Raw genomic sequence first — 23,142 nt, 5'->3', positions numbered from 1 at the left:
GTCTATTAGCCCCCTGCTGCTCCTGCTGCCTCATTCCTTGGGGGGCAGGTGTGCCCATCCCCGGGGCCCGTTTTGGCATGAGCAGAAATTCAGGGGTGTGTGGCCCCCTGAGAGGCACTTATGCACCATCTCTACAGTTACCTCTACTCTGTGCTGTTTGGAACCCATCAAAACGTGCCTCAAAGCACACCAAGACAGGCGCCAGGCCATAATGCATAAGCAGTTACAAAGGTTTCCTCTGGAAGTAGGGACTCCAGATAAGAATGGGGAGTCATCCTGGGTCCCCAGACAGAGGTCACATTTGATTTCAGCTTGGACTCCAGCTTGGGCTTGCAGCCCAAACCCAAAAATTTGGTGTTACATCAAAAGCTTACATCTGTTTCAAATTCCACAGCTCATAAATTTGTTTCAGGATTATGCCTTAATTATTCGATATGCCATCTTTCCCACATCTCAGTCTCCATAGAAGCCTCAGAAAATACCAACAGAAAAGCAAACTTAGACCGAAATCATCATAAAGGACTGTAGAAAGCACAAAAGGACAAGAGCCCAGAGAGGTAAGGAATTGTTTGAGGCAAGGCCAGGATTAACACACAGGTCTCTTGTTCAGAGTCCCCTCGCGGTGGATGCTCTTGGGGATGTGTGCTCAGCCTCTACTGCCTTCTCTGGCACCAGCCCGCCCACAGGGCAGTCCAAATTAATATACATGGCCCTGCCCTCAGCCATGCTAGACTGACCTTTGACAGGACACACGGCCCAGGTTGAGCCGTTCTCTCATTCTTGCTATTGGGATTCAGGGATTCCCAACCATTTCCACTGTCACTCACCTGAGGACAGAGACAAAGCCATGTTTTGCCTTGTGTTCCTGGAAACAAAAGGAGGACCCCCACCCCCCAACCACTCAAGAGGAGCTAGTATGAAGCAGACATGTAGAAGAAAACTGAGGAGACTAGCTTCTAAATGAATGGTGGGGCCAGCGCTGTAGTGTAGCAGGTAAAGCCACTGCCTGCCGTGTTGGCATCCCATATGGGTGCCGGTTCCTGTCCTGGCTGCTCCACTTCTGATCCAGCTCTCTGCTATGGCCTGGGAAAGCAGTGGAAGATGGACCAACTGCTTGGGCCCCTGCACCCATGTGGGAGACCTGGAAGAAGCTCCTGGCTCCTGGCTTCAGATCAGTGCAGCTCTGGCCGTTGCAGTCATCTGGGGAGTGAACCAGCGGATGGAAGACCTACCCCTCCCCCGTGTAACTCTGACTTTCAAATAAATTAATTAAAAAAAAAAAAGAAGAAAGTGAAGGGATAGGGCCGGCACTATGCCATAGCTGGTAAAGCCGCCGCCTGCATCCCGTATTAAAAAAAAAAAAAGAATGGCTTCCTTCCTTCTTCCCTCCCCTTCCTTCCTCCCTTCCTTCCTTCCTCTCTTCCTTCCTTCCTCCCTTCCTTCCTTCCTCTCTTCCTTAGATTTATTTGAAAGTCAGACCTACAGAGATCTTCCATCTGCTGGTTCACTCCCCAATTGGTTGCAATGGCCAGGCCGAAGACAAGAGCCCAAAATTCCATCAGGATTTCCCAAGTGGGTAGCAGAGGCCCAAATACTCGTGCCATCTTCTGCTTCTTTCTCAGGCACATTAGCAAGGAGCTGGATCAGAAAGTAATGTAGCCAGGACCCAAAATGGGGCCTAAATGGGATGCCAACCCATCACTGGGCCCCTAGATTTCTTTCTTCTTCCTCCTTTTTTAAAGATTTGTTTATTTAAAAAAATTTTTTTTAAAGATTTATTTATTTGAAAGAGTTACACAGAGAGAGGAGAGGCAGAGAGAGGTCTTCCATCCTGGTTCATTCCCCTATTGGCTGCAACGGCCGGAGCTGTGCTGATCTGAAGCCAGGAGCCAGGAGCTTCTTCTGGGTCTCTCCCACATGGGTGCAGGGGCCCAAGCACTTGTGTCATCTTCTACTGCTTTCCCAGGCCATAGCAAAGAGCTGGAGCAGCCAGGACTGGAACCGGCGCCCATATGGGATGCCAGTGGTGCAGGGGGAGGATCAGTCCACGGTGCCACAGTGCTGGATTTATTTCTAAAGAGTAAATCCCCTCCCCAGACCAGTGCCGTGGCTCACTTGGCTAATCCTCTGCCAGAGGCGCTGGCACCCTGGGTTCTAGTCCCGGTTCCTCCTCTTCCAGTCCAGCTCTCTGCTGTGGCCCGGGAAGGCAGTGGAGGATGGCCCAAGTGCTTGGGCCCTGCACCCACATGGGAGACCAGGAGGAGGTACCTGGCTCCTGGCTTTGGATCACCACAGCGAACTGGCCACAGCGCACCAGCCATAGCAGCCACTTGGGGGGTGAACCAACAGAAGGAAGACCTTTCTCTCTGTCTCTAACTCTGCCTGTCAAAAAATATAAAAATAAAAAAATAAAAAAAAATAAAAATAAAAAATAAAGAGTAAATCCCCTCAGCAATTTCAGCGTTAGAGCTGGGACTCAGCATTAGGCCTGACTGCAAGGCCCAGGATTTTCTGCCTCCTTTGGCAAGGTCTTGAGGGCTTATTCTACCTGTCTAGGTTAGAATCCTAGAACTGCAAGGGAACTGGCATCTAGCTTACATGAGCACCAGCTCCATGCCAGCTCTGCTTGATTCTTCTAAGTGGCCTCCCATCACCACCTCCCTCCCCCATCTCTGGTCCCTGTCTCTCAGGGCCTTTATCCAGCACAGAGCACCTGTGCTGAGGAAACTTGCAACCTGCTCACTCTCCTTCCTCTCCTAAGTGCTTTAGTGATTCCATGTCACCCCTAGAACTGCAGGGGGAGGGGGCCCATTTTGCAGATGACATTGAACTTATAGCTGGGGAGCAAACAGCACTTGGCTGCTGCCTATCTCAGTGGATCATCAGGGATGAGCACTGTTAGTGCAGAGTTCACTTTGTGTCTTTTGAAAGTTGACATTTTACAGGTACTTCGGTCACTTTGAAATTTTACACACTATCACAAGCTCCCATCCCATCCAGTCCAACTCACTTCACAGGTGAAGAGCGCGGTCCTGGAAGTTGCACCAGCTAGCAAAGGGCCAGTGGGACCAGAATGTGTGCTCAACTCCCAGGCTCACATGGCCAGCCCTGTTGCCCATCATTTCCCCACTCAATTCCTATCCTGTTTGAAGTCAGTAAAGCAAGCTGGCTGTGCCACTAGTGACCCTGGCCTTCTCAATCTACCACCCTGAGTCTCAACCCACTGAAGAAGCTGAATTACTTCCTGGTTAATTTCCTTGTCACATGATTGTTGTTCAAATCTATCAAGTCCCTCTGCTTTTGAAACACCATTTATGAACTGTCGCTCACTGTTGACAGCTCTGTATGTCCAATAATGAAGGCAACACTGAAGCAACAAGAGAAAAATATTTTAAAGTCTAGGGCTCCAAAGGGAGACAGCTTCCAAAGATCCCTTTGAGGCTCCCAAGTTCCTGGCTTGCCTCATACTGCAGTTTTTAACTTCCTTTCGATAAGCAGTTCTTAAGGGTTGCAGTCACTGGAACCTCTGTGGGGTTTCAAGTAGACCCTTCTTAGCTATGTCCCTCCAACCAGCATAAGCCCCCTGTGAACTGGATAGGTAGGGAGTTACCACTAAACCCAATTCTGCTTTCTCTTGCTTCAAGTTTCAATCCCAATTCCCCAGGCGATTAATTAACTGCTCCCTCCAATCTACTCCACAGAAAAGGTTTGCTGACAGCTTGCAAATTGGCTTATTAGTTCACCATCTCCTAATTTACCACATCTATCGCCCAATTAATCCCCAACACATTGGACAGTGCCTGACACAAAGGTGCCCAAGAATTTCCCGAATGCATCTCCCAAATACTGAGCGGTTCTTTGTGGAGTGTTAGGTATAAATAAATCATTCCCTGCTGATTTATTAGCCAAGGAAATTGCAAGGACTAACAGAGCAGTATACTAACCTGGTGCAAGTTCAAATCTGCCATTAAGATTTCTAGCAAGAGGGAGGAAACATCACTATATTTTTAAAATTTTATTGACAAACTTTATGAACCCTAAAAAAACGAATTAAAAAAATATATATACTCTGGGTACTGCTGCTGTGCTGTAGTGGGTAAAGCTACCACCTGCAATGCCTATATATGCCAGTTTGAGTCCTGACTATTCCACTTCCTATCCAACTCCCTGCTAACACACCTGGGAAAGCAGTGGAAGATGGCCCACATACTTGGGCCCCTGCACTCACGTGGGAGATCTGTAAGAAGCTCTTGATTCCTGACTAGCCCAGTTCTGGCTGTTGCAAGCCATTTGGGGACACAACCAGCAGATGGAAGCTCTCTCTCCCTCCCTATGTGTCTCAAAATAAATCTTAGCTGCCGCCTGCGGTACTGGCATTCCATACGGATGCAGATTCAAGTCCCTGCTGCTCCACTTCTGATCCAGAGACCTGGAATAAACTTCTCTCTCCTTATCTCCGCAGCTCCAACCATTGTGGCCAATTGGGGAGTGAACCAGTGGATGTAAGACCTAACTCTTTAAAGTAAAAAAAAAAAAAAAATTACTCTAATGCATTTTTTTCTAACATGCTCATTAACCCAGATGCAGGTGTTTGGTAGTCAGTGTTGCCATTAACCAATTGCTACAATGCCAACAATTAATCTCCATCTGTTCTTAAAAAAGATAGCCATTTCCCATCCAACGGTTTAGTCCCCCAAATGGCAAGAGCCAAGAACTCAATCCAGGTCTCCCATTTGGCTGGTAGGGACCTAAGCACTTTAGTCACCACCTACTGCGTGCCATGGTGTGCACTAGGAAGCTGGAAGCAGAACTGGGATTTAAACCTAGGTGCTCCTGCTGTGCAACACAGGCATCCCACAGCCACACAGCCACAACGCCACAGACCACCTCAATCTTTAAGGCAAAAGTGAACTATACTGAATTCAGGATCAGGGGTTGGCTTTTTCTGAAATGAGCCAAGTAACAAATATTTGAGGTATTGCAGGCCACACAGCATCTGTGCATCAGGGTTAAAAACAGTCATAGATAATAGGATGTAAATAAATAGGTGACCAGGTCATATACAAACAGGCAACAGATTGCTCTGCCAACTTCTAGCTTAGAAAATTCCTGCCTACAAAAATCTAACTGCAATTCAATACCCGCCCCCAATCCTTCACACTAAACACGTCAGGTACTTGGAGCCAGAGAACATTTCTATCATTGCAGAATGTTCTACAGGACCGTTAAGAGGCAGCTAGGCACTTCACAAACCAGAATACAACAGCAGTTCAAAAGGGATCACATATTTATTACTGAACCAGCCCACTGGTCACAGCCCTAATCAAACATGTCCAGCTGTCCAGATGATGGTGACATCTTCAGCTTCATGTGGTGATAGTGACGTTGTGACATTGAGACAGAAGAAATGAGCACGCCATTCAAGTGCAATTCCTTATAGACCCAGCTTGGTTCTTCTCCAATGTCTCCTCTTGGAGTTATACCTACACAGAAAAAAATTTTCAAGTTACAAACAGCATGACCAGTTTAGGTGTTCCTATTTAACATATTTGGTGGTTTTTCTGGAGAGTAAGATGATGATCTAGGGGGCCAGCACTGTGGTGTAGTGGGTAAAGCCACTGCCTGCAGTGCCAGCACTGCAATCCGATCCGGCTCTCTGCTGTGGCCTAGGCAATCAGTAGAAGATGGCCCAAGTCCCTGGGTCCCTACACCCACATGGGAGACCTGGAAGAAGCTCTGCTTCAGATCAGTTGTGCTCCAGTCATTGCAGCCATCTGGGGAGTGAGCCAGAGGCTGGAAGATCTAACTTTCAATTTTTTTTTTAAAGATGACCTGCCAAACTTTTATTTTCTGAAAATGATTGAAGACTAGGATCCTAATCAGCACTGAAATAGTGAGAAAACTCCCCTACTCCATGTACCCCTTACCTACTTTAACAGTAACACCCCATTCATGTCTACTGCAGCAACAGTGATTTGCAAAGCTAAAACAATTCAGAATTGTCGATGTCAGTCTGTCATGATTTTACCAGCACAGTGGCAAAATCAAAAAGGACCAACACAGCTTTTCTTTCAGCAGGATAATGACAGTACTTTCACAAAATAAAGCACTGTAATTGCAACCTGCTTTCAATACATTTCTTTCATCCCATATGGGCGCCGGTTCTAGTCCCAGCTGCTCCTCTTCTGATCCAGCTCTCTGCTATGGCCTGGGAAAGCAGAAGATGGCCTAAGTGCTTGGGCCCCTGCACCTGCGTGGGAAGACCTGGAAGAAGCTCCTGGCTTCAGATTGGTGCACCTGCGGCCTTTGCGGCCAACTGGGGAGTGAACCAGCGGATGGAAGACACACACACACACCCCCCGCAGCTCTGTGTAACTCTGACTTTTAAATAAATAAATCTTTAAAACTACCCATCTTAACTGTGCAGCTGTGGGCTGGAGGTCGTGCAAAAAAAATTCAGAATGGTGGTACAGGATGTATTGGGTTCAAGTAACATTCAATTGCATGTCAGTGTTAAAAACTGTACCCTTATGTTGAATTAAAACCAAGCAGCACAACAGGAGGTCTTACCTGATTTTATTACCAGTTTTCATCCGAATCCATTGCGGAATGGGGCGGTTTTGTTTTTGTTTTTTGGCCAGGAACCTCTTGATTCTGAAGGTCTTGTGAGAAGACTGCAAGGAAATGCAAGTATTTTAGACAGTGAAACTACACCTGCACACATGATTCCAAGTTAGAAACTCTTTCTCCAACAAACACCTAAGTGCTTTATACCTGAAACCATCTCCACCAAGCCCTCTGAACCTCACAACTTCTCTGGAGGCAGGTAGCACTGTTCAAAAACCAGTATTAATGCGCAGAGCTGCCATTTAAGTCCAGAACTTCGTTGCTCCATAGCCAGGACAGCCTGCTGTCACCCACTCAGACCATTATAATTTGAACTGCTAGGGTGAGCAAAGAGGCTTCCTGAAATAACACTGTGACCACCTATCACCTGCCAGTCACTCTCAGTTCCCCGATTTCTAAGACAGAGGTACCTACCTCCTCAAGGGTGATTGTGAGGAGAGCAGGGATATTCTAACTCACCTACTGTTTTCATATTAATCCTATTTACGTGTCTTTCATGTCATCTAGCCCACAGTATCAAGCAGTAAACTCAAACCTAGAAGGCAATTAAAATGTCACTTCCCAGGAAGCTGTGCCACAGGACAGTAACCGGTCAGCTGTTGACATTCACTAACAATGTACAAACGACGAACAAGAACATGGGCTCAGAACACAACACTCTTTGTTCAGGCGCTTCCACGGGGTGACGTTTCAAGTTTCCGAACAATCAGCTAAAAAGTCCTGTAACCTAACGGTGTGCTATGCGCCTGGGTACCCAGCTCTCTGAAAACCCAAGACTCCAGACTCCACACCTAATGCCAGGAACGTCGTGCATGCCTCGGGCAGTGCGCAACCGGGCCAGGGTTTCTGGGAAGCCCCCCGACCCGACCTCTATTCCTGCCGCAGAATCACAATTCCGTCCCGACAAAGGGACGCTGCCTCGGCGGCGATACGGCAGGCACCTGGAAAGCAAGGCGTCAGCGCAACCCCGCGATCCCTAAGCAATCGTTTTCTCATTGGTTTCCCCGGCAAGGCCGCAGACTAGAGCAGCTGACAAACTCGACCTTCTCTTAAGAAAGCCTTTAAAGAGCTTCTGCCCCGTGACGCTCCATGCAGGCCCGACATGTCCGCGGCGTCCTCGCTTCTCAGAAAACCATCTTCGGGCCGATGGCGGCCGATAGACTTACCATGGCGAGGAAGAATCAGGGACACCCACCACGATGGCGGAGGAAAGGAGAAAGGAAGGAGACGGCGGAAGAACGCGTTTAGAAGGCGCCACGGCGGGGCAGGGCTTAGGAGGTGACGCAATACGTCGGTGACCGCCCACTAATGCCTTTCCCTCTCCGCCCCTACTGCGTGCGCTCTCTGGGGGCCCTGGGAATGAGTACTCGTTCCTAAGAAATGGAATTGGCTTTGCTTCAGTTCCGTAAGTGAGTTCCCCCATGAGTCCTTCAGGGTGCCAGGGTCCCCGTTTCTTGGGTGAGGCAAGACTGCCTGCGATAAGTGCCAAGGTAGAAGCCCTTCCGAAAGCAGAGGGCGCAGAGTGGGCGGGACTACCCCCCAAGAAGGGCGGAGAAGGCATCCGTCACCTCTGAGCGCCAGGGACTTGGCCCAGGATTTGTGAGGAAGCGCGCCTAGAGGGGCCGGGCAACGCCCCGCCCGGAGCAACCTAGCCTTCCCCCGCGGCCTATCCTCCACCCACCACCCGCCTCCCCAGCCTCGCGTGCAGGAAGTAATATCGACCTGGTCATCTTTTTCCTCTTCCTCATTTATTTTATTTTTATTTCTATTGTTTTAAGATTTATTTATTTATTTGGAAGTCAGAGTTACACAGAGAAGGAGAGGAAGAGAGAGTCTTCCATCTAATGGTTCACTCCCCAATTGGCCCCAACGGCCGGAGCTGCGCCGATCCGAAGCCAGGAGCCAGGAGCTTCTTCTGGGTCTCCCACACGGGTGCAGGGGCCCAAGCACTTGGGCCATCGTCTACTGCTTTCCCAGGCTACAGCAGAGAGCTGGATCGGAAGAGGAGCAGCGGGGACTAGAATCCGCGCCCATATGTGATGGTGGCACTGCAGGTGGCGGCTTTCCCGCTACTCCACAGCGCCAGCCATTTATTTATTTGAAAGTCAGAGTTAGAGAGAGAGAGGAAGAGTTAGGGAAAGAGGCCTTCCATTCCCAAATGGCCACAACAGCCGGGGCTGGGCCAGACTGAAGCCAGGAGCCAGGAACTAATTCTGGGTCTCTCATGTGGTTGCAGGGGCCCAAGGATTTGGGCCATTCTCCCTTGCTTTCTCAGGCGCATTAGCAAAGAGCTGGGTTGGAAGTGGAGCAGCTGGGACTGGAACCTGTGCCTAAATGGGATACCAGGGTCGCAGGCAGTGGCTTAACCCACTACAACGCCACAACGCCGGCCCCTCTTCTTCCTGGTACAAAAATAAAAACGTGGGGACAAAATAGTGGCGTAGTGGGTTAACCGCTGCCTACAGCGCCGGCATCCCGTATGGGCAGTTTTGAGTTCCAGCTGCTGCACTTCCAATGCAGCTCCCTGCTGGTGTGCCGGGGAAGGCAGTAGAAGCTGATCAAGTCCTTGGGCCCCTGCAGCCAGGTGTGAGACCCGGAAGAAGTTTCTGGCCCCTGACCTCAGCGTGGCCCAGACCTGGCTGCTGCAGGCATTTGGGAAGTGAACCAGCAGATGGGGAATACCTGTCTTTCCCTCTCTTTAACTCTGCCTTTCAAATAAAAACATAGATCTTTTTTTAAAAAAAGTAACAAAAATGTGTAGCTTTGTAGCCACTTCAGGCATTTTTGTACCAGTGGATTAAGGAAGTTTTTTTTTTTTTTTTAAGATTTATTTATTTATTTGAAAGCAGGATTACAGAGAGAGGGGAAGAGATAGAGATCTATCCACTGTTCACTCCCTAAATGGCCACAATGGCTAGTGCTGGGACAGGATGAAGCCCGGAGCTTCATTTGGGTGTCCCATGTAAGTGCAGAGACCCATGGACTTGGGCCATCTTCCTCTGCTGTCCCAGGTGCATTAGCAGGGAGCTGGATTGGAAGTAGAGCAGCCAGAACTGGAACTAGAACCCATATGGGACACGGGTGTTACAGGCAGTGGTTTTTAACCTGGGATTCACATTTGTAGAATTTAGAGTGCATGGGGGCTGGCGCTGTGGCTCACTTGGTTAATCCTCTGCCTGCGGCACTGGCATCCCATATGGATGCCGGGTTCCAGTCCTGGTTGCTCCTCTTCCAGTCCAGCTCTCTGCTGTGGCCCGGGAGTGCAATGGAGGATGGTCCAAGTGCTTGGTCCCCTGCATCCGCATGGGAAACCAGGAGGAAGCGCCTGGCTCCTGGCTTTGGATCGGCGTAGCGCACCGGCCGTAGCAGCCATTTGGGAGGTGAACCAACAGAAGGAAGACCTTTCTCTCTCTCTCTCTACCTGTCAAATAAAAATAATAAAAAAAAAAAGCCGGCGCCGTGGCTCAATAGGCTAATCCTCCACCTTGCGGCGCCGGCACACCGGGTTCTAGTCCCAGTCGGGGCACCGGATTCTGTCCCAGTTGCCCCTCTTCCAGGCCAACTCTCTGCTGTGGCCAGGGAGTGCAGTGGAGGATGGCCCAGGTGCTTGGGCCCTGCACCCCATGGGAGACCAGGAAAAGCACCTGGATCCTGGCTCCTGCCATCGGATCAGCGCGGTGCGCCGGCTGCAGCAGCGGCCATTGGAGGGTGAACCAACGGCAAAGGAAGACCTTTCTCTCTCTCTCACTGTCCACTCTGCCTATCAAAAATAAAAAAAAATAAAAAAATAATAATAAAAAAATTTAGAGTGCATGAACTTGCATGGGGGGGATAGGACTATAGAGGGTATTTCAAAAAGTGGAAAATGAAATTTAAAATGTATATTTTGGTGTACTAAACTGTGACATTCAGGATTGGGCATTTGGCACAGCCATTAAGAGCTGCTTGAGAGAGGCCAGTGCTATGGCTTAGTGGGTTAAGCTGCTGCCTGCAGTGCTGAATTCCCATATGGAGATCTGTTTGAGTTCCTGCTGCCCCACTTCCAATCCAGCTCCCTGCTGGTGAACCTGGGAGACCAAGGGAGTGTGGCCCTGGGTGCTTGGGTCCCTACTGCCCACGTGGGAGACCTGAAAGAAGCTCCTGACTCCTGGCTTCTACCTGGCCAGCCCCAGCCATTTGGGAAGAGAAACAGTTGGCCTTTCAAATAAATAAGTACAGTCTTAAAAAAAAAAAAGAAGATGAAGAGCTGCTGGGACATCCACATCTCATCAGAGTGCCTGTTTTGTTTTTGTTTTAGTTTTTGTTTTTTTTTTTGACAGGCAGAGTGGACAGTGAGAGAGAGAGACAGAGAGAAAGGCCTTCCTTTGCCGTTGGTTCACCTCCCAATGGCCGCTACACCTGCGCTGATCCGAAGCCAGGAGCCAGGTGCTTCTCCTGGTCCGCCGCAGGCGGAGGATTAGCCTATTGAGCCGCGGTGCCGCAGAGTGCCTGGTTTTGAGTCCTGACTCATTTTCTTTTCCAAATTCCTGCTGGTGTGCACCATAGGAGGCAGCAGGTGATGGCTTAAGTAGTAGAGTCCCTGTTATCCACATGGGGGACCTGAATTGGATTGCAGGCTCCTGGCTTCTGCTTGGCCCTTCCCTGGCTATGGTAGGTATTGAGGGAGTGAACCAGTGGATAGAAGATTTCTCTGAGTCTGTCTTTCAAATACAGTTGACAATGTTGAAAAAATTGAAATCTATGCATATGAAGGGTCTTCAAAATGTTTATGAAAAAGCTGTATTATGAAAAAACTTGGAGTTCAAAAAATTTGGCACCAAAATAAACTTACCTTTAATGCCTCTTTTCCCACAAATTTTTGAAGCACTCTCTTTTTTAAAGATTTATTTATTTTTAAAACCTTCTTTATTCAAAGGCAAAGTTAGAGAGAGAAGGAGAGACAGAGAGAAAGAGGAGAGATCTTCCATCCTGTGGTTTACTCCCCAAATGGCTGCAACAGCCCAGGTGGGGCCAGGCTGAAGCCAGGAGTTAGGAACTTCTTCCGAGTCTCTCACATGGGTAGCAGGGGCTCAACCACTTGGGCCATCTTCTGCTTTTCTTAGGGAGCTGGATAAGAAGCAGAGTAGCCTTAACTTGAACTGGCACCCATATGGGATACCAGCATCACAGGCAGCGGCTTTACCTGCTACGTCATGATGCCAGTCCCTGAAGTACTCTTTCACCAAACCGACTGAAACGTAATGCTTCCTTTATTTACGAATATAGGCCACAGCGATATTAGCAGTTAGGTTGACTTAGTCATCAAAGAAAGTCAAAGAGCTACTGGAATATTATATATAGTTAATATAAATGTCTCAAAATACTGTTTACATACTCATCTCTTCTTTCAAGTTATAAGGCCCACACATACAACTGTCTTAAGCCCGTGTGTTACTATAGCCCACATTTATTTTAAAAATATTTTGATAACTATATTGCAGTATAACTGGTTTTCTTTGTAATCTTACGTACTTTATTTTATGCACCTAAAACATTTGGGAAATAAATCCCTAGGCATCCTCAGACTACCGAAGAGTTCCATAGCACAAAAGTTGTTTCAAATCCCTGCACTGAATTACAGTGACAGATGGTTGAAAAGCAAAGTAGGTATGTGGCTGTGGAAATAGTCTAGACAAAAAATGATCATGGCTGAAAGTAAATTGTCTCCGTAAGATGGAACAAGAAGGAGTAAAATGAAGGGATGATATAATGAGATTGACAAGCCTTGGGGTGGGCATTGTGGCACAGCTTGTTAAACTGCCGAGTGGGAGGCCCACATCCCTTATCAGAGTACATCGTTCAGTTCCCACCTACTCTATACTTGTAATCCAGCTTCCTGCTAATGTGCTTGGAAAGCAGCACACAGTGCCCCAAGTACTTGAGTTCCTGGCCAGTTACATGGGAGACCAGGATGAAGTTCCTGGCTCCTGGGTTTGTTGCTGGCATTTGGGTAGTGAATCAGCAGATGGAAGATCTCTCTCTCTGTCACTCTACCTTTGAAATAAATAAATCTTTAAAAAATAGAATTAATGGTGCAGCAGACATTTGGTGCAGCAGTTAAGATGGCACTTGGGATGTCCATAAATCGTATCTGAGTCAGAGGCAGCAAATGATGTACCTGGTACTTGGGTTCCGGCCACCCATGTTGGATACCCTGTTGGAGTTCCTGGCTCCTGGCTTTGGCCTGGTCCAGACCTGGCTGTTACATGCATTTGGAGAGTGAACAAGTGGATGGAAGTTCTCTGTCTCTGTTTTTCAAATAAAAAATTAACAGGAGTTGGTCCCAAGTTTCTGCATTGGTTACTCAGTGCTGAATGTAGGTCTCGAGAGAGTATACAGAAGATGTGGGAAGCTTGGGGCCCAATTTATTAATTACTATTCTTAACAGCTAGAGTTTTATTACATTAATCCCATCCAGTTTTAAAATTCAGACCCTCACCCAGATAATTTCAGATTTAATTGACATGAGACATCAGGCTTCTTAACTTGGATTTTATTTGTTTACTTCAGACCCAGCATATTCTTTTTGGTGACCCAAAGGAGCAGTGAATAAGCCCTTAGTTGATGAAATTATTTTTTAAAAGAATTATTTTGTCTATTTGAAAGACAGAGTTACAGAGAGAGGCAGAGCCAGAGAGAGAGAGAGGTCTTCCATTCCACTGGTTCACTCCCCAATTGGCCGCAATGGCCACAGCTGAGCTGATTCAAAGCCGGGAGCCAGGAGCTTCTTCCAGGTCTCCCACGAGGGTGCAGGGGCCCAAAAACTTGAGCCATTTTCTGCTGCTTTCCCAGGCACATTAGCAGGGAGCTGAATCGGAAGTGGAGCAGCTGGGAATTGAACTGGCACCCATATAGGATGCTGGTGCTGTAGACAATGGCATTAATCCACTATACCACAGTGCCAGGCCCAATTGAGGGATTATTTTTTTAAGGATTTGTTTATTTATTTATTTGAAAGGCATGGAGAGAGAAAAGATACAGCTCTTCCATACACTGGTTCATTCCCCAAGTGTATGCAACAGCCAGGGCTGGGCCAGGCCAAAGTCAGGAGCTAGGAACGCCATCCAGGTCTCCCCTATGGGTGGCAGGGGCCCAAGTTCTTGAGTCATCACCACTGCCTCCTAGGATGTGCATTAGCAGGAAGGTAGATAGAAAGCAGAGCAGCTAGGATTCAAACCAGGCTGCTTTGTTTTTCTTGATGACACTTAATCACCTTCTAACATGCCATGGAGTTTATTTATTTATTATCTAACTCCCCACTGTAATGAAACTAAATGAGGGCACAGGTTTGTAAAATTTTTTTGATTTGAAAGAATTTATAGATTCATAAGAAGTTGCAAAGAAATGGACAGAGATTCTGTGCACCCTTCCCTGAGCCTTCCCTGTTAGCATCTTGAATAATTATCAAAACCAGGAAATTCATATTGGTACAACCCACAGAGCTTATTCGGATTTCCTCAGTTAGCTACACCCTCATCTGTGTGTGTGTGTGTGTGTTCTATTGAATTTTATCACGTGTAGTTCTGTGTAACTCCCACCACAGCCAAAATATAGGACCATGCTATCATCACCAGGCTCCAGGAGGACACAGATTGTTTGTGGAATTTGTTTGCTCCTGTACCCCTACACCAAGAACAGAACCAGACACAATGCAGGGCCTCAGTGTCTGTTGCATTGAAGAGACAACAGAATGTAGTGGTGTTATGGGACTAGGAGGCAATCTGGGGTCCTGGCTCACGCCTAAGAAGAATTTCCATGTGGAGAGGGACAGTGAGCAAAGCGAGATTCATTGAAAGCAAGAAACCTCCTGCTGCAGCAGTCAGGCGGACTCCAAGGGAGGAGTTGTCAAAGAAGCTTGGACTCCCAGAAGCCCAGCCCCATAGGATGCCTCCTGAATTTCCTCGTGCCCTAGCTCACTTTTTAGACTCCACATCCCTGCCCCCAGGCAACTAGCCCAACCATCCCCCAACTAAGAGAGCCATGGTGGAGGCGCTGTGCTGTAGCAGGTGAAGCTGCTGCCTGCAGTGCGGGCATCCCATATGGGTGCCAGTTCAAGTCCTGGCTGCTCCACTTCCAATTCAGCTCTCTGTTATGGCCTGGGAAGGAAGTGAAAGATGGCCCAAGTCCTTGGGCCCCTGTACCCATGTGAGAGACCTGGAAGAAGCTCTTGGCTCCTGGTTTCGGATCAGCACAGCTCCGGCCATTGTGGTCATCTGAGGAGTGAACCAGCAGATGGAAGACCTCTCTCTTTCTCTCTGCCTCTGCCTCTCTGTAACTCTGCGTTTCAAATAAGTCAATCATTTTAAAAAGATTTATTTGAAAGAGAAAGAGGGAGAAAGAGAGAGAGAGAGAGAAATCTTGCATCTACTGGTTCACTCCCCAAATGGCAGCAATGGCTGGGGTTTGGCCAAGCCGAAGCCAGGAGTCAGGAGCTTATTCCAGGTCTCCCATGTGGATGGCAGGGGCCCAAGTATTTGGGCCAAGTTCCACTGCTTTCCCAAGCTGTTAACAGGGAGCTGGATCTGCCAGCATCGCAGGCAGTGGCTTTACCCACTACGCCACACCAGCCCTAAGAGTTCTTTATGTATGTTAAGTACAAGCTCTTTATGACTTGCCAAAATTCTCTTCCATTGTGTGAGTTGTCTTTTTACTTTATTGATGGTGCTGATAATGCCTGATTTATTTGTTTCTTTTGTTTCCTGTGCTTGGGGCGCCATATCTAAGAAACAATTTCCCAATGTAAGGGCATGAAGATTTATGCTTATGTTTTCATCTAAGAGTTTCATAGCTGGAAGTTTTATGAGCATTTATAAAATTTATAACTTAGTTATAAACTCAAGGGTTTTTATAAACTGTAAAAGGTATATAGCTAAAAACTTACATTTAGTTCTTTGTTCCATTTTGAGTTAATTTTGGTATATGATTTGAGGCTGGGGGGTTGACTTCATTCTTTTGCATGTGGATGTCCAGTTGTCCCAGTTACATTTGTTGAAAACAGTATTCTTTCTACACTAAATTATCTTGACACCCTTGTTGAAAGTAAACTGTGGGGCCAGCGCTGTGGCACAGTGGGTAAATACTGCCGCCTGCAGTGCCAGCATCCCTATATGGGCGCCGTGTGGAATCCTGGCTGCCCAACTTCCAGTCCAGCTCTCTGCTAATGTACCTGGAAAAGCAGTGGAGGATGACCCAAGAGCTTGGGCCTGGGCATCCACTTGGGACACCAGGAAGAAGCTCCTGGCTTCGGGTTAGTGCAGCTCCGGCCATTGTGACCATCTGGGGAGTGAACCAGTAGATGGAAGCACGCTCTCTCTCTCTCTCTTTCTCTGTAATTGTGACTTATAAGTAAATAAAATAAATCTAAAAAGAAAAAAGTGATGCCTTCAAGGCAAAGAGGGAGGCTGCGAGGGAAACCAACCCAGCTAGCACTGATCTCAGACTTGCAGCCTGCAGAAATGCAATGAATCAGTTTCTCTGTATTAAGCCACACAGTCTGTGGTGCAGCCTTGGGGGATGCGTTTCACACCCTCTCATGGATACCTGAAACCAAGGCTAGTACCAGACCTTGCACATACTATTGTTTTTTCCTAAACGTACATACCTTATCACACGCCTTGGCCATAGCTTTTTTGTGGTTTGAAGTACGATCGCAAAGCTGGCCCAGGTGTTTTTTTTCTCTTTTCACAATTTCACAGATGTGAGAGGCTTTATTACCATGGGTCTTAGCAGCCTTGGTGTAAGATCTTTTGTTCTTTCCTTTCCAAGTTGAAAACTTTCATCCTTTCACCTAAAGGAAGCTCTCTATAGCTTCTCATCCAAATCACCAGCATCAGTTGTCTTGTGCTGTGGGGGCCACTCTTAAGGAAAATAAGGGAGACTTGACAACAGGTATTAGGACGCTGCTACAATCAGTCCCATAGCCAAGCTGGCTACCGTGTGGCTAACAGGTGGGCAGTTGTCGCTCCCCCTCTTCATGGAGGAACGACACTAAGCCCTGCCTAGGCTTCATATCCGAGTCACGGCACCATTATGTCGCTCCCCCTCTTCGTGGAGGAACGACACAGGACCCTGCGCTGTTCTTTTGTCTGCTCGGCCCTCCCCGGGTTTGCTGCTGGTTCCTCCCGGGTTGGCTACTATCCCTTCCACCTCCGTGGAAGGGCAGTTCCCCCTGGCCACATTCCCCACTTCCGCAGGGGAGCGGCACACCGCCGGCCGGCTCTTCTCGGGGGCTGCACGGGTTCCCTTAGATGTTCCCCATAGATGTTCCCTCGTGCATGCCGTCTCTCTCCTCCTTTATAGTCCTCCTCCGCCAATCCCAACTCGGCTGCCCACACGCCGAGTACGCTGCTCTCCAATCAGGAGCAAGTCCTACAGTTAATTGGTTGAACTGGAGGCAGCTGTGCGGAAGCTGTTTACTTCTCTCCCAGCGCCATATTGTGGGAGAGCAGATGCATAGAATAAGTCTTAATTCCAGTAACTCAGTCTAGTCCGGGTGCTCCCCACAGATCCCCCTTTCTTTTTATTTTTGGCGTTGATACGCGCCTGTCTTCGGTGTCCCGCGGCACACACTCTGCTCTGCTTGCTAGAGTTGCCACAGGTTCTTACAAGTCCTATCAAATCAGGCAAACCGAATCCGGGTCCTCTCTTCGCCATATTGTGAGGAGGTTTTTAGGCGCCGATGCATGCCTGTGTTCGGTGCCCTGCAGCGCATGCTCTGGTCGAGCCTGCAGGGGCTTACAAGCCCTATCAGGCAAACCGAATCCAAGCCTTCTCATTGCCTTTTTGTGGGGAGGCCTTACTGATGTTAATTCGTGCCTGTCTTCGGTGACCTGCGGCGCATAAGCTGCTAGCTGCCGCAGGTGCTCATCGTGCTCATCGCCTCACTTAATCAGGCAGACCGAATCCAAGCTCTCACATTGCAGTGTTGTAGGGAGGCCTTTCTATTTCTCTATTTCTCTATCTCCGGGCATTCCTATTTCTCCCATTTTACTTCTATCTTCCAGCATTCCTATTTCTCTCACTTTGCTTCTAAACTTCTATTTCTCTTATCCCCGCAGCTTCCCGCTGCCCGCCCCGAGGCTACTTCTCGGCTGCTTCCCGGCTGAGCCGCTTCAGCCCGCGCCTCTTTCATCTGCGCAGCTTCCCGGCTTTGCGCGGCTTGGCTTCGCGCGCTCTGCGGTCTCCACGCCCTTCGCGTCTGCACCACGGCCTCGCGCCAGCCCCGTTCCCTATCTATTCACGCCCCGTGCTCTCTCTGCACGCGGCGGCTTCCGCGAGTAACACAGCGTAGCTTACGTGTCCGCCACTAGCATTCAATCTAAGTTCCCCGGGCTAGCCTGGTGAATTCAACCCAGCATACGTCTCCGCCCCACGGTTTGGCTTCCCGTCCTTTGCTCCCCGGGCTAATCAGACGGATCCCAATCTGGCTTACGTTTCAGCTTCTGGTTTCAACTTTTCGCCCCCCATTCCCGGGCTAACTTGAGAACCCCAAAGTGGCTTTCGTTTCCGCCTTGGCCTGCCCCCCGCGGCTTCAATTTCCCTAACATTTTTCTCTACCCGGTATGTTTCCCCAAGCTTTCCTCCAACAATACTCCTCCCTCATTTCTCCTGGCCTCTCCCCACAGTCCGCATCCGAGTCTGTTTGTTCTAGCTTTCACTTTCGCCTTCGACCTTAGAGATTTCTCCCAGCTTCCCCCCGTAGTCCGTATCCGAATCTATGCCTAGGCTTTCAATAGCTTCTTCCGGCACCCTTTTCGTCCGGCTTTTCCCTAGGCTGTTTGCTAGTCTCTCTCTCCGGTAATTTCCCAGTTTTTCCCGTTTCTTCCCTCCTAAGTTTCCTATCCGTCCTAAGTTTCCTATCCGAGTCACGGCACCATTATGTCGCTCCCCCTCTTCATGGAGGAACGACACTAAGCCCTGCCTAGGCTTCATATCCGAGTCACGGCACCATTATGTCGCTCCCCCTCTTCGTGGAGGAACGACACAGGACCCTGCGCTGTTCTTTTGTCTGCTCGGCCCTCCCCGGGTTTGCTGCTGGTTCCTCCCGGGTTGGCTACCATCCCTTCCACCTCCGTGGAAGGGCAGTTCCCCCTGGCCACATTCCCCACTTCCGCAGGGGAGCAGCACACCGCCGGCCGGCTCTTCTCGGGGGCTGCACGGGTTCCCTTAGATGTTCCCCATAGATGTTCCCTCGTGCATGCCGTCTCTCTCCTCCTTTATAGTCCTCCTCCGCCAATCCCAACTCGGCTGCCCACACGCCGAGTACGCTGCTCTCCAATCAGGAGCAAGTCCTACAGTTAATTGGTTGAACTGGAGGCAGCTGTGCGGAAGCTGTTTACTTCTCTCCCAGCGCCATATTGTGGGAGAGCAGATGCATAGAATAAGTCTTAATTCCAGTAACTCAGTCTAGTCCGGGTGCTCCCCACAGGCAGTGTGCACAGTGTGGATCTGCTGAACAAAAGGAGGCTTCACATCCCAGGCAGGATGGAGACTGATGCAAGAATCCACCATGCTACTTAGAATAGCCCACATTTAAAAATTATGAATTGTTCATTTCTGGAATTTTCCATTTAATATTTTTGGATCATGATTAACCGCCAGTAACTGTGAGACAGTGCAACTGGGGAGAAGGGAGGACTGTATCTTGGTCCAGCAACTGGAGCAAGTTAATACTGGTGAGGTCATTACATGGGGAGATGGAGAGAAGGATAATCCAAGCTAGAAGGAACAACATGACACAGAGGTCAGGGGCTTCCAGTCACAACATTCAAGATGCTTGGGAGAAATCTGAAGGGAGGAATAGACAGCAGAGAAGGGAAGTGGGGCTGGCTTCCAGACGGAGGGAACTACACTCATATTTGCAAGGCACAGAGGCTAGGAACCCATATCTAGGACTTCCCAGAGCTGATTCTGGGGTCTGAGCTTTACCCTGAGAGGCAACGCTTTGAAGGCTTCCTCCTTTTTTTTTTTAAGTTTTATTTTTATTTATTTGAAAGACAGTTACAGAGAGAGGTAGAGACAGAGAGAAAAGAGAGGTCCTCCATCTGCTGGTTCACTCCCCAACTGGCTGCAACGGCCAGAGCTGCGCCAATCCGAAGCCAGGAGCCAGGAGCTTCTTCTGGGTCTCCCACGTGGGTGCAGGGGCCCAAGCACTTGGGCCATCTTCTACTGCTTTCCCAGGCCATAGCAGAGAGCTGGATCGGAAGTGGAGCAGCCAGGACTAGAACCGGTGCTCACATGGATTACCAGTGCTTCAGGCCAGGGCTTTACACACTGCACCACAATGTCGGTCCCTCGAAAGCTTCTTTAGCAGAATAATTTTTTGTTTTAAAAACCATTTTATGGCCGGCGCCGTGGCTCAATAGGCTAATCCTCTGCCTGTGGCGCCGGCACACTGGGTTCTAGTCCCGGTTGCCCCTCTTCCAGGCCAGCTCTCTGTTGTGGCCCGGGAAGGCAGTGGAGGATGGCCCAAGTGCTTGGGCCCTGCACCCCATGGGAGACCAGGAGAAGTACCTGGCTCCTGGCTTTGGATCAGCGTGGTGCGCCGGCTGCAGCATGCCAGCCGCAGCGGCCATTGGAGGGTGAACCAAGGGCAAAGGAAGACCTTTCTCTCTGTCTCTCTCTCACTGTCCACTCTGCCTGTCAAAAAAAAAAAAAAAAAAAAACCACCACCACCAACAAACAAAAAACAAAAAAACCATTTTATATAGAAACCCACCCTTGACTCTTCTCTTTCTTGTCCACCCTTAATCCAATCTGCTAGCAAATCTTATTAGTGCTCTTCAAAATGTATTTAGAGGGCTGTGGCACAGTGGGTAAAGGTGCCGTGTGCAGTGCTGGCATCCCATATGGATGCTGGTTCGAGTCCTGGCTGCTCCACTTCTGATCCAGCTCTCTGCTATGGCTCATGGCTTTGGATCAGCGCAGCTCTGGCCATTGTGGCCAGTTGGGGAGTGAATCATTGGATGGAAGACTTCTCTCTCTCTCTCTGCCTCTCCTTTTCTCTCTGTGTAACGCTGACTTTGAAATAAATCTTCTATATAAATATAAATAAATAAATCTTATATGCCTAGAATCCAGTGCTTCTCACTGCTGCTCTCACTTGGATCACCGCAAAAGCCCAACTCTCCCTTCTTATGAATCTGCCCCTCTTAGGGGGTCGGCGCTGTGGTGTAGTGGGTGGAGCCGCCAAATGCGATGCCAGTATCCCATGTGGGCATCCGTTTGAGTCCCGGCTGCTCCATTTTCGATCTAGCTCTCTGCTATAGCCTGCACCTGTGTGGGAGACCTGGAAACTCCTGGCTTCGGATCAGCTCAGTTCTTGCTGTTGTGGCCATTTGGGCAGTGGACCAGCAGATGGAAGCTGTCTCTCTCTGGCTCTACTTTTCTCTGTAACTCTTTCAAATAAATAAAATAAATCTTTAAAAAAAAAAAGTAGCTTAGGGGCAGATGTGGCCTAGCAGTTAAGACACCTTGTTGGGATGCCACATCCCATACAGCAAGGGCTACACTGAGTACCTGGGTTCATGTCCTGGCTCTGCTTGCAACTGCCACTTCCTACTAATATGCATGGTGAGAAGCACCAGGTGTAACTCACCCATGTGGAAAACCTGGATTGAGTTCCAGGCTCCTAGCTTTGGGATTTGGAAAGTAAACCAACTGATGGGGGCTCTGTCTCTCTGGCTGTCAAATATAACAAATACATTTTAAAAAAAGATTTATGTATTTATTTGAAAGGCAGAGTTACAGAGAGGTAGAGGCAGAGGTAGAGAGACAGAGAGGTCCTCCATCTGCTGGTTCACTCCCCAAATGGCTATAATGGCTGGAGCTGGGCTGTTCAGAAGCCAGGAGCCAGGAGCTTCTTCCAGGTCTCCCACGTGGGTACAGGGTCCCAAAGACTTGAGACATATTCTACTGCTTTCCCAGGCCATAGCAGAGAGCAGGATCAGAAGTGGAATAGCCAGGACTCAAACTGGCACCCATATGGGATGCCAGCACTGCAGGCAGTGGCTTTACCCGCTAAGCCACAGCGCTGGCCCCATACAAATAAAATTTTTAAGTTGTTAGCAAGAGGGAGGGCCTTCCTGTGGTTTCACCAGTTGATCTGGTTTAGACTTTGTCTAGCAACACTTGGCAGCTTCCCACACCACCCTGAGCCATACAACCCTTCTCACATTGTGCATTGTGCTGATTATTTTTATATCTTTTACCACCACTGGACCATGAGTTCCTCAAGGACAAGGATTTGTTTGAGTCCTTGACCCCCAAGGCCTGGCACACAGTCAGTGATTAGTAAATGTTTGCTAAATTAATAAATACCTGTAAGAAATTTAAGGGGGTGGGGTGGGGAAGTTTGGTTTACCCAGAGCTGGATTGGCCAGGCAAGTAGAAAAGAGGGAGCTGCCAACATGAAAACAGCCTTGAGATGGCCTACAACAGGCCGGGTGAGTTGGTATGCAAACAGTGCCAAGTCATGACTGATGGCTGAGGAGCACTGCTGCTGCTAATGTCAACTCCTCTGACCTTAGCTTGGCTTCCATTTTTATCTGCCTTTGCAGGAAACCTACACTGTTGGGGAGTCACTCACTTAGAGCTTTCCTTTTGACTTCTAAAAATAATATAGTATTTCTCATACTTACAATAATCTTACCTCAACACCATTTACCTGTCTCCATTTTTTTCCCACAAACTTCTCTAAAATGTTGTATTTGCTGTTTCTATTCTCAGTCCAGTGCCTTCCATTCCCCATCACTTCAGACCGTCAGTCATTGAGTCCCATAGCCCTTTCAGATACCACACTCCACCTTTCAGCAGCATCCAACCCTGTTAGCCATTCCCTCTTCTTCCTGAAGTTCTCTTTTAAGAAACTCTTTAAGTAACATCAGGGTCTTGTTTTTCTCCTATTCTCTGCCTACTCCTTCTGTTCCTGTGGATACATTTCCGTATCTGTATAGTAATGTTAGCGTTTTTCAAGGCTGTACCCTAGGTATGCATCTGTTCCAACTTCATTCTCTCCTGCTAAAGTGATGGAATCTTGCCCTTGGCTTCAATGGTCATCTAAAAATGGATAAATTCCCAGATGTATCTCTAGCCCAAATCTCTCTCTTTTAAGATTTAATTTACTTATTTGAAAGTCAGAATTACAGAGAGAGGGACACACACACACACACACACACACACACACACCTTCCATCCGCTGCTTCACTCCCCAAATGCCACAACAGCCAGGGCTGGGCCAGACTGAAGCCAGGAGCCAGAAGCTTCTTTCTGGTCTCCTACGTGAGGCAGGGGCCCAAGCATTGGGGCCTCTTCTGCTGCTTTCTCAGACACATTAGCAGGGAGCTGGATTAGAAGTGGGGCAGCCGGGACTGGAACCTGTGCCCATATGGGATGCTGGTGTCATAGGTGGCGACTTTACCTCTATGCCACAGTGCGGCCTCCCAAATCTCTTTTCTGACCTCCAAGACCCATTTATAC

General features: G+C 48.6%; 1 protein-coding gene and 1 non-coding gene across 2 annotated transcripts; both read right to left on the bottom strand.

The window, feature by feature from the left end:
• Positions 1 to 5,269: 5,269 nt before the first annotated feature.
• On the bottom strand, positions 5,270 to 8,146 carry RPL39 (ribosomal protein L39). Its single transcript, XM_017349944.3, has 3 exons — positions 7,794 to 8,146; positions 6,571 to 6,674; positions 5,270 to 5,483 (listed from the first exon to the last, which is right to left on the bottom strand). Exons 1-3 carry the CDS (start codon positions 7,794 to 7,796, stop codon positions 5,435 to 5,437), a joined length of 156 nt encoding a protein of 51 aa, XP_017205433.1. The 5' UTR covers positions 7,797 to 8,146; the 3' UTR covers positions 5,270 to 5,434.
• Positions 5,998 to 6,129, bottom strand: LOC127485036 (small nucleolar RNA SNORA69). Its single transcript, XR_007912237.1, has one exon. It is a non-coding gene; the product is annotated as a small nucleolar RNA SNORA69 (small nucleolar RNA).
• Positions 8,147 to 23,142: the final 14,996 nt, after the last annotated feature.

The sequence above is a fragment of the Oryctolagus cuniculus genome, chromosome X (assembly GCF_964237555.1).
Source record: "Oryctolagus cuniculus chromosome X, mOryCun1.1, whole genome shotgun sequence".
Classification (NCBI taxonomy): domain Eukaryota; kingdom Metazoa; phylum Chordata; class Mammalia; order Lagomorpha; family Leporidae; genus Oryctolagus; species Oryctolagus cuniculus.
This window is presented reverse-complemented; position numbering and strand designations above follow the sequence as displayed.